The sequence below is a fragment of the Cavenderia fasciculata genome (genome assembly GCF_000203815.1).
Source record: "Cavenderia fasciculata unplaced genomic scaffold Scf_Dfasci-F-a-25c12.r2-5, whole genome shotgun sequence".
Lineage (NCBI taxonomy): Eukaryota > Evosea > Eumycetozoa > Acytosteliales > Cavenderiaceae > Cavenderia > Cavenderia fasciculata.
In genome coordinates this window covers 2,413,179-2,428,923 of record NW_004457729.1, presented here as the reverse complement: position 1 = coordinate 2,428,923, position 15,745 = coordinate 2,413,179, and the positions used below count along the sequence as shown (strand labels likewise).

Genomic DNA, 15,745 nt, shown 5'->3' with positions numbered 1-15,745 from the left:
ACAGAAGAGCCATTAAGCTTCATATAATCATCGTCATCATCATCATTTGTTATTATCCATCATCGATCAAACTAATTTATAATGTCTCATGATCACCAAAACGCTGATGATGATGATTGGATAAATGATTATCACGATCTATGTCACTACATTCACGATAGAGCATCGGTAAAGACAACGAAAAAGAATAGATACAAATTTTTACTAAAAGTATACAAACAAAGGAAACAACATACAAAGTATGTATAATATAATATAATATTAAAAATTCTTAGAAACAAAATACTATAGGAATAAATATATAACAATATCAAATGACTAACCAACAACATATAATGAATTAATAATATTTATTTTTTATTTATTTAGACCTTTTAATCAAAATCGATCGGATGGTGGTTTATGGGAAACTGCAAGATTACTAGATTTACAACTCCAAGACAGTATTGCACGGGAAATGGAAATGGATAGACTTGAAAAAAAAAGCAAAGCTCAAGAGGCCTATCAATTTGTGCCTAGGTTTAAAGCTGACCCATTTGTTAAAGTATGGTGTAAAGTGGGAGAGAGTGATTCCCTTGATAACGATCGAATGTGGCAATGTATTGAAACAAGGTCTGCCAATTCCCCATCGGTACCTTTTATCAGTCGTAGTACTCTGATCACTCAATACCATCACGCCAATTGGGAATATCTTGGGAGAAAATACTTTGGAAGGATGCAACCTATTCCGATGGATGGTCAGTGTGCGTCAGAGCTTGCTTTGTCACTCGAAAACAAGGTAGATGATTTGATTGGAGTGTGTAACGCAGTCGAATATTTCTACAAACGAAGCATACTCTTGGATGAGATCGTTCGTCTTGCATTAAAATATCAACATCCCGACAATCTCCAATTCATCATGTCCTATGTAAAGCCCACACATATCGCCGCCATCTACACCTTCACCAAATATATTTCTGATGAAATACCCACCGAGATGAAATATCCTCGTCCTCGGGATAGCAAAGTACCCAATCGACACTGTTTTTGTCTTGGTGGTATATTCAACAACGATCTACTACACACCATCGAAATAAGAAACCGAAACTACTCACTCGTCAGTGAATCGTCGTTTGCAACAGACCGGATGATGGAAAAGGATGAATGTAATCCTTTGATCAAGTTGTACCAATCACCCATTCGTATTGATTTCAAATCTTACCGTAAAACAATGATCAACAATCTCACACTCTTCAAAGATTGTTTTAATTGGTTCACATCGTCGGTTCTTTCAAATGTAACTTGGGGTGAAATAGATGGTTGTCGTGTGGTGTGTGCAGGTGGAGCTGTACTTGGTTCTCTTACTTGTGGGTCAAAATCCTTTGAAGAATATCACGAGACCTATCTACTTTCTGAACAGGCAATCGCAACACTACCACTAGTATGTAGAAAACAAATACAAGAATACCTTTCATATCCAACAAAAAAAGCCATCTCCGAAGCTAGACACCAACTTCAAGGTAAAATTCAACTTCAACGTCGAGGATTTAGTTTTTCAGAAGACGGTCTGACCGTTGATCCCCTCACCTGTGAAACATTCTCCAATTGGTACACGTCTACCCAATTACATTACAACTCCACCTCATCCCCATACTTCAACTCTGATATCGATCTATTCCTCATTACAAAATCAAAAGAGAGTGCAACGGAACGAATCAAACAATTGGTAAAAGAGATTACCGTGTGTCTTCCATGTAGTTACCATATCGTCAAAACTACATATTCATTGACGATCCTACCAACAGTCTTTCCATACCGTCCAATCCAAATCGTCACAGCGACACTTCAAAGCTACTATGAGTTCATTCTCAAAGCAGATATAGATTGTACATGCTTTATATATGATGGAGATCATGTATACACCCATTTACGTGCTATTCAATCATTTTACACTTCGACCAATCGCATATCACCTCGTCTACTCGAACCAGAGAGATCTCGAATGATCAAGTACGCAAAAAGAGATTATTCATTCGAGGCCACTGATTTAACAGACCAAATACCTGGGTCCTCCAAAATTGTTGAAAAACGCCTTCAATACTGCACACTAGATCCAACACCCCAATTTATGACTAGAATCGAGCCAAATATTAGATTTTATTTGGTTGGACCCACCAAAATCGACGAGTCAAACGATCAGGATGATTTGGATGGGCCTACGGAAATCGACATCGATCCAAGTACTGCATTTGAATTGGATGAATCCACGAAAACTCACGTCGATTCAAGTGCTACTGTGTTTGATTTGGATAGATTCTTGGAAACCGATAATATGCCAAAGCTCGTCAACCCAAATTTCGCCTATCATGGATGGAATCAACTAGATCGTTTTGTTGACCAACACATCCATACTCAACCAAAATCAGTTGTTAACATTGGTGTGGGGTGTTATCAATGTGGAGCATTGATCCTTCATCATCGGTTGGTAGATCCCAATCAGATAGCTGTTTGTAAAAGTTGCAAGCAAATATCTGAAATGAAGTGGAAACAATGGGACTCTATCAAAGTGGACCAAAACAATGCCAAATATGCATTGGTGACTGGTGCAAGAATGAAGGTTGGCTATTATATTGCATTGAGATTGTTAAAGAGTGGATTCACTGTTATGGTAACAACAAGATTCCCTTGGATTGCAATAGATCGTTATTCAATGGAAGATGGTTACTCGGAGTGGAAGGATAGACTATTTGTATATGGTTGTGATTTTAGACATCTCCCATCAGTCCAATCAATGATCAATCACATCAAACAACTATTCCCTCGTTTGGATATATTAATCAACAATGCTGCTCAAACCATTCGAAGACCACGTGCCTATTTTAGAGAATTAATAGAAAAGGAAGAATACCTATCTCTCTCTTATGGTTTAATTGGTCATATTACTCAATCTCTTAAATTTATAAAGAATGGTGATAGTAGTAATTATAATGAAATTCCAACACCAAAAAGAACAGTACAACTATATAATAATGAAATACCAAAAAGTATTATGGAATGTTCATTGATGACACAAATACAATTATTGGATCATGACAGAGAAGAAAGAAATGATAAACTATTCCCAGAAGGATGTACAGATTTACATGGTGAACCATTAGACAAGAGAGAACAAACAACTTGGAGAGAAACAATTGAAGAAACATCACCGATTGAAATGATGGAAGTTCAATTGGTCAATGTTACAGTTCCATTCATGTTGATCTCTCAACTATCACCCATTATGTCAAACTATATCAAGACAGATGGAGATGACAACCATTGGAAATTTATTGTCAATGTATCAGCACAAGAAGGATCATTCAACAAAGGATACAATCATGGTCATCACACTCACACCAATATGGCCAAATCATCACTGAATATGATGACCTATTCAATCGCTGAGAGTTATCTCAAGAAAGGTATCTATGTTTGTGGTGTAGATACTGGATGGTGTACAAAGATGACATCACAACTCAAAGATGGACCAGAATCACCACTCAATGAGTTTGATGGTGCTGCAAGAGTATTGGATCCAATTGCAAGTATATTGTTGTTGGATGATGATGATTCAGCAAAAAGAAACAAGATGCACGTTGGAGGAATGTTTTGTCACTTCAAAGCACAAGATAATGTAAACTATAGTGGTTCTGTAACAAGAAATGAATAAATAAATAAATAAATAAATGTAAATAATTTTATGGTGTTCAATAAAAAAAAACTCACACTAGTTATTAAATCATTTAAATACTACTCGTAAAGACAAGACAATCATCAAATATGATCTACTCAAACTCATTCTTTATTATAGATGTCAAAAAAAGAACTCTTCTGTACAGTAAATCACACCAATCAGAATAAATAATAGAGTATACTATTTACTTGTACTATCTACCAGAGAGTGAGATAGAGAAAGAGGTAATTACAATTTATGAGAAGTAATCATATGACAAAAGACTAACAAACACAAACTATTTATAATATATTAGACTCTGATCAATAATTGAGTACGCAATGGCGACTCGATGCTGAAGATATGATCACAGATCTTCATAAATTCTCTAGTTTCTCACAAAAGGTGTCTCGTCACCCTAATGCATCGTCATAGTGTCTCGTCACAGGATTTTGAATTTCCAACTATTAACAATTTTGCTCAGTCATCCGTCATTGAATGAATAATCATCTCATCATCGATCAAATTAGTGTTAATTTATAATGTTTCATCATCAAGACTTTAATATTGATTCGGACGACGATGATCACGAATTGTATCACTACATTCATGATAGAACATCAGTAAAGACAACGAAAAAGAATAGACATCCCAAAAAAAAGTTATCAATCTACAAAGAAAAGAAAATATTAAAACAAAGAACAATGTATGTATAATAATAATATTGTATTTATTTATATATTACTATTATACCCTAATAATAATTATTAAATATTTTATTTTTTTTAGATCTTTTAATCATGATCTATCAAATGGTCTTTGGGAAAAGACAAGATTACTCCAGTTACAAATCCAAGATACCATTGAACTGAAAATAGAATCGGATAGACAAAACACTACATCTAAATGTAAATCGACCAGAAAGAAGTGTAACTCGGATCCCTATAAAACGATCCCATTGTTTTCGCCTGATCCATTTGTTAGTAGATGGTGTCAAGTGGGAGGAGGAAAATACTTTAACAGCAGTGAATTGGATCCTCTCTCACCTAACCACAGCAAACCAGATTTGGCATCAATATCATCCATGTACTCGGTACCTTTTATCAGTCGTAGTACACTGATCAGTCTCTACCACCACGCAAATTGGAATGATTATGATTTTCTCTATAAACCGTGCTATGCCGATAGGCAACCAATGGATGGTCAGTGTGCGTCACAGCTTGCTCTGTCACTCGAAAACAAGGTCGATGATTTGATTGGAGTGTGCAATGCAGTGCAATATTTCCGAAAACGACGTATACTCTTGGACGAGATTATTGGTCTTGCCGTAAAATATCAAGATCCCACCAATCTTAGATTCATCATGTCCTATGTAAAGTGCACCCATATCGCTGCCATTTACACCTACGCCAAATATATTTCTCACAACAAATCCCTCAATCGACCAGATTTATTTCTTTTCGGTATATTCAACAATGATCTGTTGCATATCATTGAAAAGCAAAGTCGAAACTACTCTCTCGTCAGTGAATCGTCGTTTGAAACAGACCGGATGATGGAAAAGGATCATTGTAATCCTTTGATCAAATTGTATCAATCACCCATTCGGATTGACTTCAATCCTCCTCGCCCAAATCCCAACATACCTCGTTATCTCAGACAACTTTCTGGTAAACCCATCAGAATGACCAATCGTCTGTCACTTTTCAAAGAGTGTTTTAATTGGTTCACATCGTCTGTTCTTTCAAATGTAACATGGGGTGAAATAGATGGTTGTCGAGTTGTATGTGCAGGTGGAGCTGTACTTGGTTCTCTTACTCATGAATCAAAATCCTTTATAGACCACCACAAGACCTATCTGCTTATTGAAAAGGCAATCGCAACACTACCAACAATATGTAGAAAACAAATACAAGAATATCTCTCATATCCAACAACTATATTAGATCCCACCACCGCAGCCAATTGGTACACATCTACCCAATTACATTACAACTCCACCTCTTCCCCATACTTCAACTCTGATATTGATCTATTTCTCATTACAAAATCAAAAGAGAGTGCAACTGAACGAATCAAACAATTGGTAAAAGAGATTACCGTAAGTCTTCCATGTAGTTACCATATCATCAAAACTACGTATTCATTGACGATCCTACCAACAGCCTTTCCATACCGTCCAATCCAAATCGTCACATCAACACTTCAAAGCTACTATGAGTACATTCTCAAAGCCGATATAGACTGTACATGCTTTATATATGATGGAGATCATGTATACACCCATTTACGTGCTATTCGGTCATTGTACACATCGACCAATTACATATCACCACATCTTCTTGGACGAGAGCAATTGCGAATGATCAAGTACGCCAGAAGAAATTATTCATTCCAGACTATTGATATAAAGGACCAGATTCCTGGGTTCACCCGATCAGACAAACAAAAGAGCCTCAAATACGGCACAATAGGTGCAACCCTCGAATGTATGACTAGAATCGAGCCAAATACTCGGTTTGATTTGGATGGATTCACTGAAATGAACTCACCAAAGTTGTTCAACCCAAATTTCGCCTATCATGGATGGGAACAACTAGATAGGTTCATTGACCAACACATCCATACTCAACCAAAATCAGTTGTTAACATTGGTGTGGAGTGCTATCAATGTGGAACATTGATCCTTCATTGGCTAGTCGATTCCAATCAGATAGCTGTTTGTAAAAGCTGCAAACAAATGTCAGAAAGGAAATGGAAACAATGGGATGCTATCAAAGTGGACCAAAACAACGCCAAATATGCATTGGTGACTGGTGCAAGAATGAAGATTGGATATTATATTGCATTGAGATTGTTAAAGAGTGGATTCACTGTGATGGTAACAACAAGATTCCCTTGGATTGCAATCGATCGTTATTCAAAGGAAGATGGTTACTCGGAGTGGAAAGATAGACTATTTGTATATGGTTGTGATTTTAGACATTTACCATCGGTTCAATCAATGATCGATCACATCAAACAACTATTCCCTCGTTTGGATATATTAATCAACAATGCTGCTCAAACTATTCGTAGACCATGTGCCTATTTTAGAGAATTGATAGAAAAGGAAGAATACCTATCTCTTGCTTATGGTCTGGTTGATCATATTACTCAATCTCTTAAATTTATAGAGAATGGTGATAATGATAGTAGTGAAATTTCAACACCAAATAGAACAGTACAAACATATAATGAAATACCAACAACTATTATGGAATGTTCATTAATGACACAAATACAATTATTGGACCATGACAAAGAAGAACGAAATGATAAACTATTCCCACCTGGTTGTACAGATTTACATGGTGAACCTTTGGACAACAGAGAACAGACAACATGGAGAGAAACAATCAATGAAACATCGCCAATTGAAATGATGGAAGTTCAATTGGTCAATGTTACGGTTCCATTCATGTTGATCTCTCAACTATCACCAATGATGTCAAACTATATCAAGACAGATTGTGATGATAACGATTGGAAATTTATCGTCAATGTATCAGCACAAGAAGGCTCATTCAACAAAGGATACAATCAAGGTCATCACACCCACACCAATATGGCCAAATCATCACTCAACATGATGACCTATTCAATCGCTGAGAGCTATCTCAAGAAAGGTATCTATGTTTGTGGTGTCGATACTGGATGGTGTACAAAGATGACATCACAAGTCAAAGATGGACCAGAATCGCCACTCAATGAGTTTGATGGTGCTGCAAGAGTATTGGATCCAATTGCAAGTATATTGTTGTTGGCTGATGATGAATCAAAAAGAAACAAGATGCATGTCGGAGGAATGTTTTGTCACTTCAAAGCACAAGATAATGTAAATTATAGTGGTTCTGTAACAAGAAATGAATAATAAATAAATAAATAAATATATTATTTTGAAATTTTATAAATTTCTATAAATCAATTATATTTCATAAACGACGGTGGACAAATTCAGAAAAGAGATTAAATATATAATTATATAATTAATTTAACTATTTAAAATAATATTTTTTTGTTTTAGTTTTATAAAAAGAAATCTTTCTTAAATTTAATTTATTAATTGATTTAGTTGAGGGTCTTGACGTAGGTGAGCAAGTTGGCAAAGTTTGGAGTACCACGACCAGTGAGTGGATCCCAACCAGCGGTAGCTAGGTAACCATACTTGGAGCAACAGGATTCAGTACACTTGTTGTTACCGGTGGTAATATCGTTCCAACAGTTGGATGGAGCAGAGTAGATGAGTGGGTTGAGGAAACCGAGGGTTGGCTTCTTGTTGTTCAAACGGTAAGAGTTGAGGAGAGCAATCATACCACCAAAGACTGGGGATGAGCAAGAGGTACCATCAACTTGTTCGATGCCACCAGAGAGGAAGATGGCGTAGTTGTGACCAAGAGCAGATACATCTGGGAAACCTCTGTTGGAGGAGTTGAAGTATTGGCTTGGTGGGAGGGCAACACCAGACTTGAGGTAGGCGTTGACGGCAGATGCTTGCCATGATGGGACTGGGGAGTAGTCAGAGAAACCACCACCGGTAGTGATGAGGGCATCTGGGTAGGTGCAGGTAGTTTCACTGGTGGAGGTGGCACACTTTTGCTTGGAGCAAATTGGTGGTTGGGCAGCTCCGACTGGGGTGGCAGCGGTGGTGGGGGCGTTCAACATAGTGGCACCAACAGAGGTGACGTATGGGGAGGCACCTGGGAAAATGGTGGAGAGTGGCTTCTTCTTGTTGTTGCAACCTGGGGATCCATCACCTGGAGCACCTTGGTCACCTGAAGCGGCAAGGAGGGAGATACCACGGAGGCCAATCTTGAGGAACTCAGTGTTGACACGTTGGACGTATTGTTCAGAGGTTTCACCGTTGGTGCATGAAGCAACGCCAGATTGGCATTGGAGGTTCTCTGGCCAACCCCAAGACATGGAGACTACCCATGGAGCTGGAGTGGTGGCAAACAAAGCAGTGGAAAATTCGTACATCCAACCTTGGACAGTCCAGAACCAGATGTTGGCGGTTTGGGCGACAGCACCTCCGTATTGGACGTCGAGGGTTGACTCTCCATCTGGGCTGGATGGGGAGTATGGACCAACGATGTTGGTGACGTTGATTGGGGTGATGGCAGTCTCCTTGGCAAAGCTGGCCAAATCCTTCTTGTTGAAAGATTGGTCGTCTTGGAATTCAGCCAAACACAAACTGGTGTTGGCGTTGTTTTGGTAGCCAGTTGGAATGTTGTAGAGGTTGTAGAGGGTTTGTGGGATGACAAGACCTGGATCAGACTTGGAGATGTCGACCTTCTTTGGAGCTGGTCTAGTCGTTTGGTGTGGCAATTCAGAGATACCGGCAACCATTTGGATTTGGTCAGCGTATTGGCTTGGGATCTTGTATGATTCACCAGAACGGACGATGGTCATCTTCTTGTTGGTGATGTGCTTGTAGGTGTACATTTCGACCTCAAAGAGGGCTTCAACGTCTTCAACACGGGCAGAGGCCTTGATCATATCACGGTGGTTTTCAACATTGTAACATCCGTTCATTTCAAGGAAGTTAACAATCTCTTCAGAAACTGGAGCTGGTGGGGCAACCAAGTCCAAAATTTCATCAATTGACATATGGTTACCTATAAAAAAAAAAGAAATAAAAGTAGGAGATAAAAAAAACAGTGTGTGTCAGAAGATATTTTGTTTTAAGCTTTTTTGTTTGTTTGTAACTCTTTTTCTTTTCTTTTTTACTTACCATAGTTTGGTGAAGATGGAGTAGAGATATCGATAAGAAGTTGATCAGCAACATCAATGTTTCTTTGAGTGAGGGCTACTTGGAAGTCGATGACAGCGTGCTTGGAGGCACGGGTAGAACGGGTCCAATATGAATAGTCACGGTAGGTTGGGGCAGAGAGTGATGGCAATGCCAAGCACATAGCGACAGCTACTAATACAAATAGTTGTCTGTACATGTTTATATATAAATCTGAATGAAAATAATAAATCAACACTCTATAGACACCTATTTATTGATTGCGTGGCTGAAGGGAGGGATGTTCAAAAAAAATTTAAAAATTAAATTAAATATCAAACAAAAAACAATAACAATCAATTGAGCCCCTAATTGGCAGGTGGGGGGTCGGATGAATCTTTTGGTTTGAAGACTCAATGCAATTGCCCCCCTATTTCCTTTATAATGGGCATGATCGAAGCAGAAGAATTCATATCTGTCTTCGGATGAACTTTCAACCAACAAGTCATTCAACTCATCGGCAAGTGATAGATGTGGAAACATTGTAGATTAAACATATAAAAAAAATCTAAACAAAACTACTTACATCATCAATCCTTGATCTACGATAAATACTTGACAAAATGCAAGTAAAGAAGCCATAGATGATGTCATCAAAACCAATTAAAGTGATGTGGATTCAAGAATGAATTAAAAAAAAAAGATCAAGACAAGATATTTTTTGTTTTTGGGGTGAGAAACGGTTTGGTAGATTGGCTCTGACCTGACAATTTAAACACCTCATAATATTAGTGGGGGTAATAAATATTATTACTGACGACCTTTAATTATTGGTATCTTCAAGCTTTCTGTTTGAAGAGATAATTAATCTTTGGATAGTCTTGTTGAATTCTTGGTTTTCCAAAAGGTCTTCCAAATTGACGTGACATCTGTATCTCCAATAGTGGAATGGATTGGATGGCTCGTTAATCTTTTCCTCCTTGGGGTCACGGGACGAGAGCTCGGAAGACAGACCAAACCAGTCTTGCAATGGGAAGATAGAGATCATCGACTGCGATTGAAGATGTTGGACAATGACGGCCTCGGTAACATATGGCTCGCAAAAGTAGGGAGCTTCACCATACATTCCCAAGATGTTGTTGTAAAAGTTTTGTGAGCGAGTTCTGTCTTCCTCCCACCATCCACGAAGAGTTGACATGTCGTGTGACGATGTAGTGTTGACCGTAAGATAAGAGTACTCTGATGGATGGTAGAACTCCTTGGCGCTCTCGGATGGCATACGTTGGATACGCAAACCGAGGATACCAAGGTTCTTGAGGGTTGGCTCTACACACTTTGGTACCATACCAAGATCCTCACCACAAACCAACATTCTGGTGCAGTCACGGATAGCTGGCAAACGTTGCATACCGATCTGAGTCCAAAGCTCCTCTTGTCTTTCAAAGTAGTACGAGATGTACATACGGTAGAGAGTTGCCTTTAAATCATCTGACAATTCATTAAATGATGTAGTCTTGTTGATTTCAATTCTCGGATAGTATCTATTCTCATCATCTTGATCCTTTAATAAACTAACATTTTGAACTAATTTTAATAATCCTGGTTTATACATTTGATCATCTTTTTCAAGGTTTGTCTAGAAATAAAAATAAAAATAATTAATTAATTAATTAAATAAATAATATATATATTTCTCTCTTACATCAATAAGTCTTTCAGTTTCAAATTGTGGTAATAATTTAAAACAATTGGGAGAATATTCTTTTAAGAATTTCTTTGCAACTGTATCTGAATATTCACCAAATTGTTCACGTAAAGTATGATATCTAATATATGGTTCTATAATAATAAAAAAAAAAAAGAGTTAGAGAGACAAACTATAGTCATGCTATATAATTATTATTATTATTATTATGTCGACATACTGGTTAATCTATCAAGATCCCAAATACCATTATTTGATAATTCAGATCTCCATAATGGGAGGGATGGATTAAAGTGACCCAAGAGACCAGTTAATTGTTCAGTTGGGATTTCCCAAATTCTAAAGAAACCCAAGATATGATCGATACGATAGGCATGGAAATACTTTGACATTTGACCAAGACGAGCTCTCCACCAACCATAATTGTCCAACTTCATTCTGTCCCAATCATAGGTTGGGAATCCCCAGTTTTGACCATCATCGGCAAAGGCATCTGGTGGGGCACCAGTTGACATGTTCAAACGGAACAACTCTGGTTCTACCCAAGTGTCAACACTTTGTCTGCTTACACCAATTGGTAGATCACCCTTGAGACCAATACGATTTTCAACTGCATATCTCGATGCACTTAATAATTGTAAATGTAAATGGTATTGAACAAAGTAATAAAATTGTACCTTTTCCCAATACTTTTCATTCTTTGATGTTAATTTTTCAATTGTTTCCTAAAATAAAATAAAATAAAATTAATTAATAATTATTTTAATTATTTTATCTTTCTTCTTTTTCTTTTCTTTTCTTACTTTATCAATTGATTTATGTTCTGGCCAAGAGAAATGATCAGAAGATTTGAATTGTTCTCTCAATACCATGTAAAGTGCGTATGGTTTAATCCATTTGGCATTTTCTTGAACAAATTCAAAAAGACCCTTATCAGTTGCAAGTTTTGATTTTTCCTTTCCATAAATCTTATTTAATAAATCTAATTTTAATGTAATAACAGACTAGAAAATAAAATTAAAAATGATGATTAATAAATCTTTTCTTTTTTTTTGTTTTTTTTTTTTTAATATTTACTTCATAATCAATATGTGGTAAAGCATTTAATTTATCACGATGTTGATTGATGATTGATAGAATTTCTGGATCACTAGAGACAGATTCAATGTTGATATAGATTGGGTGAAGAGCAAATACAGATACTGAACTGTATGGATAAGAGTCACGCCATGTGTAATAGACAGAGGTATCGTTGATTGGAAGAATTTGGATCATGTGCATTCCAGTGGCAGAGGCCCAGTCAATGAGTGCCTTGATATCGTTGAATTCACCAACACCGAGACCTTTTTTGGAACGAAGTGAAAACACTGGTACGGCTACACCAGAGGTTCTGATCAAGTTGGATTCCTTGAAATCACCATCGTTGAAAAAGTAGACACGGTCCTCATTGACGGCGTTTGAGTAGTCAGAGGCATGCAAAATGCTGCTGGTAAACCAACGGTCGCTTCCTTGCTCCCAATGCACGTGTGACTTGGTCGTGTCGTCAGTGATAATGTATTTGTAGGAGAATGGGAGTTGATCCTTTGTAAATTCAAGGTCGACACGCCAATTTGGATAATTGTCGTCGGCCAATCGAATAGCACGTTCTGTTCTCCAATTACCAAGTGTTGTATTACTACCAACAATATAAACTGAATGATGTGGTGTAACACATGTACTCTTTACTTGGAATCTAACTACTACTTTATCTAAAAAAAAAATTTAAATTAATAATAAATACTTAATCTTTGTATATGATGATTATTCCTATTCTATTCATACCCTTTGAATTAGTTGGAATATGATTGTAAGTTTTAACATCTTCTGGTGTACGTCTGAAATAAACATCTCTAAAGAATGATGATTTGAGGAAAGTATTTTCAGCAGATGATGGACTCTATAAAAGTCAGTGAGTAGTAGTAGTAGGTAGTAGTAGGGAAGGAAAGAATTGGATGAATTAGAGACAAGATAATCATGATTGTTATATATATTTCATCATTGTTTAAACATACTTGATAGGTATCTCTAACTTCATGAGTATAGAATGGATCACAGATTGAAACGTCAAGAGTACGATTTGGACCACCTTCCCAAATCTTGTCAGCATTAGTGTCCATGATAAAGTACTTGTAGTTGAGTACTTGATCAGTAGAAGTCTTTTTGAATTCAACGATAATCTCCCAATCACCATTGTCTCCATATCTCAACTTCTTTGCTTCTGCATCTACCCAATTGCCCAATTCTTCAGATGATCCACAAATGTAAACTTCTTGACCCAATCGAGTGTAATAGTTCACCTTGAATCTAATGTGTACTGTATTATTACTCATTCTTTTTTTCTTCTTCTTATTCTTCTTTTAGTATAAGATAATTATTAAAGAGTGAAGTGATAGAAAAAGAAAATGAATGAACAAAAAAGAAGATAGTGCGACACTTTTAGTTTACAATTTTGTGGGAACTTCTTGAACTTCAGCAACATCATCCCGAGCAAACCTCGACTTTTTTTTGTAAAACGCATAATTTTAACCACCAGGCTTGAACTAATAATGATCGATTAATATAATTATTTGTTTATCATTATTTACTCTTTTAATTGTTTGAAACAAATAGGGTTATCATGTTTGTTCGTTTGCAAAGAGAGAGAGAGAGTGGAAGATAGAGAGAATGATATAGTTCAAACTTCAAGGTATCTACATTTCTAACTCCCAATCGTCACTCTCAGAGGGTTGTCGAGACATGTTGAACAAGACAACTGACATCTCATCTTGGACTGGTAATAGTAACTTGCCCCTGCCTACCCTCTATATGATACCCCCAAAGCTCATAGGGCACCCTTTGTTTCTTATTTTATCAAGATGGATGGATGGCATACTAGGTATGTATTCAAACACAATAACATTTGGATGTGAGCTGCAAACTCAACTATAAACTCTGAGTTTGCAGCTCTTGAAACCAAAATAAAAATAATTAGAAAAAAGGGGAAATGAAAGTTGATGATGATTGTTATTGATTATTAATATTTTATTATTTGTTTATTTATTTTTTAGAGAAGAGATAATATTAAATTAATTTATTGAACAACAACTACAATTACAAGTACAACCAATCAATGTCCATATCAACTCTACCACACCTATTGCAATCAACTATCATCAAAGAATGTTTGATTGATTGCGATGTTACCAATCCAATGCCAACAAACAACTTTGGATTGCACTATGTCTGCAAAAGATGGTTCCAACTGATATCAAATCTACCCAGAACCGTTCTCGTCAACAAGGACAATGTCAAACCGTTTCTTGCCTGTCTTGAAAGAATGCAAAGTACCGACACTAGCTCTGCCACTACTAGAAATGATCAAGATTGGAACCTTGCCAAGAATGTGACCTATTTGCTATGGCTTGTCAAAACAACCAATCAAAAAAAAGAAAATACAGAAAGAATGTGTAGAATTTTACACAACAACTCAACCATCACCCACATCAAGACATCCGATTCAAGCATATCATTGTTTGGAAAGAATGATTCACTTCCCAAGAAGCTTGTCCACTTTGCCGCCGAAACCGATGATGAATCCAAATCAATTAAAAGTCGTCTCACAGCTCTCTATCGTGAATTAGTCAAATGTCCATTCTTGGTGTCCATTGACATTGGTCGTTACAATGTTGCAGGCCATGACCCCTTTGGAACTGAATCTTTACTCGAAAAGGTATTCCTCACTGAAAAGATGAAATCGAAATCCACCAGTCCACTCACACACTTTAGATACCAAGGTGAAATCGAACACCCAGATTTCATTTCACCTTTGGCACTATGCACCGCTCTTGTGTCGATCAAGCTGGATACCACTTGGAACCTAATCAGTTTGTCATTTGTTGCCAAGGTATTGGCTGCCAATCCAAACCTCACCACTCTAGAACTGCCAATTGAAGGTGGTGGTTATAAAGTACTCTATGAGGCAATCTTTGCCCATCCATCGCTTCGATCACTTTGCATCAACTTTGATTCATACAAAACCAAGCAAGACCATGTCGACAGCTTTATCGATATGTTCCAAAAGAAGAAGAACACAAAGATATCAGATATCGGATTCAAAGCTGCCGATCATACCATCCATCTGCTCGATGCTTTCTTGGCCGATCAAGTGGTATCACATCTTCAAATAGATATGTGGAATGCAGAGATCCAATCATCCATTGTCAAATCTATGAAAGCCGGATCCTCCCCATTGAAATGTGTCTCTATCAATTATCAAGGTGACGACCCAATCAAGGGGTTGTTGGAGGATCCCAACAACAAGGAACAAGGCACCACACCAATAGAGGGACATATCAACATGGTATCACCCTCATTGGACAAGTACACCTCTCATGCAACCTACCAATTAACATGTAACAGCGGTACAGTCGGTGATAACGACAGATATGTCACTATCATTGTTTTGCCAAAGGTTAGTCATTATTTATTTATCGATTATCCTTAACTCAAATATAATTATATAAATATTATAATTGGAAAAAAAAATTCCTACCAAACTACT

General features: G+C 37.0%; 6 protein-coding genes across 6 annotated transcripts; 4 read left to right on the top strand and 2 right to left on the bottom strand.

Annotated features, from left to right (window-relative positions):
• Positions 1 to 81: 81 nt before the first annotated feature.
• Positions 82 to 3,688, top strand: DFA_01303 (putative short-chain dehydrogenase; the record flags this gene model as incomplete). The annotated part of the gene is made up of 2 exons (XM_004359212.1): positions 82 to 239; positions 370 to 3,688. 2 exons carry the CDS (start codon positions 82 to 84, stop codon positions 3,686 to 3,688), a joined length of 3,477 nt encoding a protein of 1,158 aa, XP_004359269.1.
• A 545-nt stretch (positions 3,689 to 4,233) lies between these two features.
• On the top strand, positions 4,234 to 4,812 carry DFA_01302 (uncharacterized protein; the record flags this gene model as incomplete). Its single annotated transcript, XM_004359211.1, has 3 exons — positions 4,234 to 4,397; positions 4,481 to 4,599; positions 4,679 to 4,812. The coding sequence occupies 3 exons, from the start codon at positions 4,234 to 4,236 to the stop codon at positions 4,810 to 4,812; spliced, it is 417 nt and encodes a 138-aa protein (XP_004359268.1).
• Positions 4,813 to 5,375: 563 nt separating this feature from the next.
• Positions 5,376 to 7,604, top strand: DFA_01301 (short-chain dehydrogenase; the record flags this gene model as incomplete). The annotated part of the gene is made up of 1 exon (XM_004359210.1): positions 5,376 to 7,604. One exon carries the CDS (start codon positions 5,376 to 5,378, stop codon positions 7,602 to 7,604), a length of 2,229 nt encoding a protein of 742 aa, XP_004359267.1.
• A 197-nt stretch (positions 7,605 to 7,801) lies between these two features.
• On the bottom strand, positions 7,802 to 10,103 carry DFA_01300 (Physaropepsin; the record flags this gene model as incomplete). Its single annotated transcript, XM_004359209.1, has 3 exons — positions 7,802 to 9,348; positions 9,465 to 9,673; positions 10,048 to 10,103. The coding sequence occupies 3 exons, from the start codon at positions 10,101 to 10,103 to the stop codon at positions 7,802 to 7,804; spliced, it is 1,812 nt and encodes a 603-aa protein (XP_004359266.1).
• Positions 10,104 to 10,284: 181 nt separating this feature from the next.
• On the bottom strand, positions 10,285 to 13,535 carry DFA_01299 (4-alpha-glucanotransferase; the record flags this gene model as incomplete). Its single annotated transcript, XM_004359208.1, has 7 exons — positions 10,285 to 11,097; positions 11,164 to 11,300; positions 11,387 to 11,891; positions 11,970 to 12,170; positions 12,244 to 12,914; positions 12,988 to 13,102; positions 13,218 to 13,535. The coding sequence occupies 7 exons, from the start codon at positions 13,533 to 13,535 to the stop codon at positions 10,285 to 10,287; spliced, it is 2,760 nt and encodes a 919-aa protein (XP_004359265.1).
• Positions 13,536 to 14,395: 860 nt separating this feature from the next.
• On the top strand, positions 14,396 to 15,688 carry DFA_01298 (uncharacterized protein; the record flags this gene model as incomplete). The annotated part of the gene is made up of 1 exon (XM_004359207.1): positions 14,396 to 15,688. The coding sequence occupies one exon, from the start codon at positions 14,396 to 14,398 to the stop codon at positions 15,686 to 15,688; it is 1,293 nt and encodes a 430-aa protein (XP_004359264.1).
• Between the last annotated feature and the right edge of the window lie 57 nt (positions 15,689 to 15,745).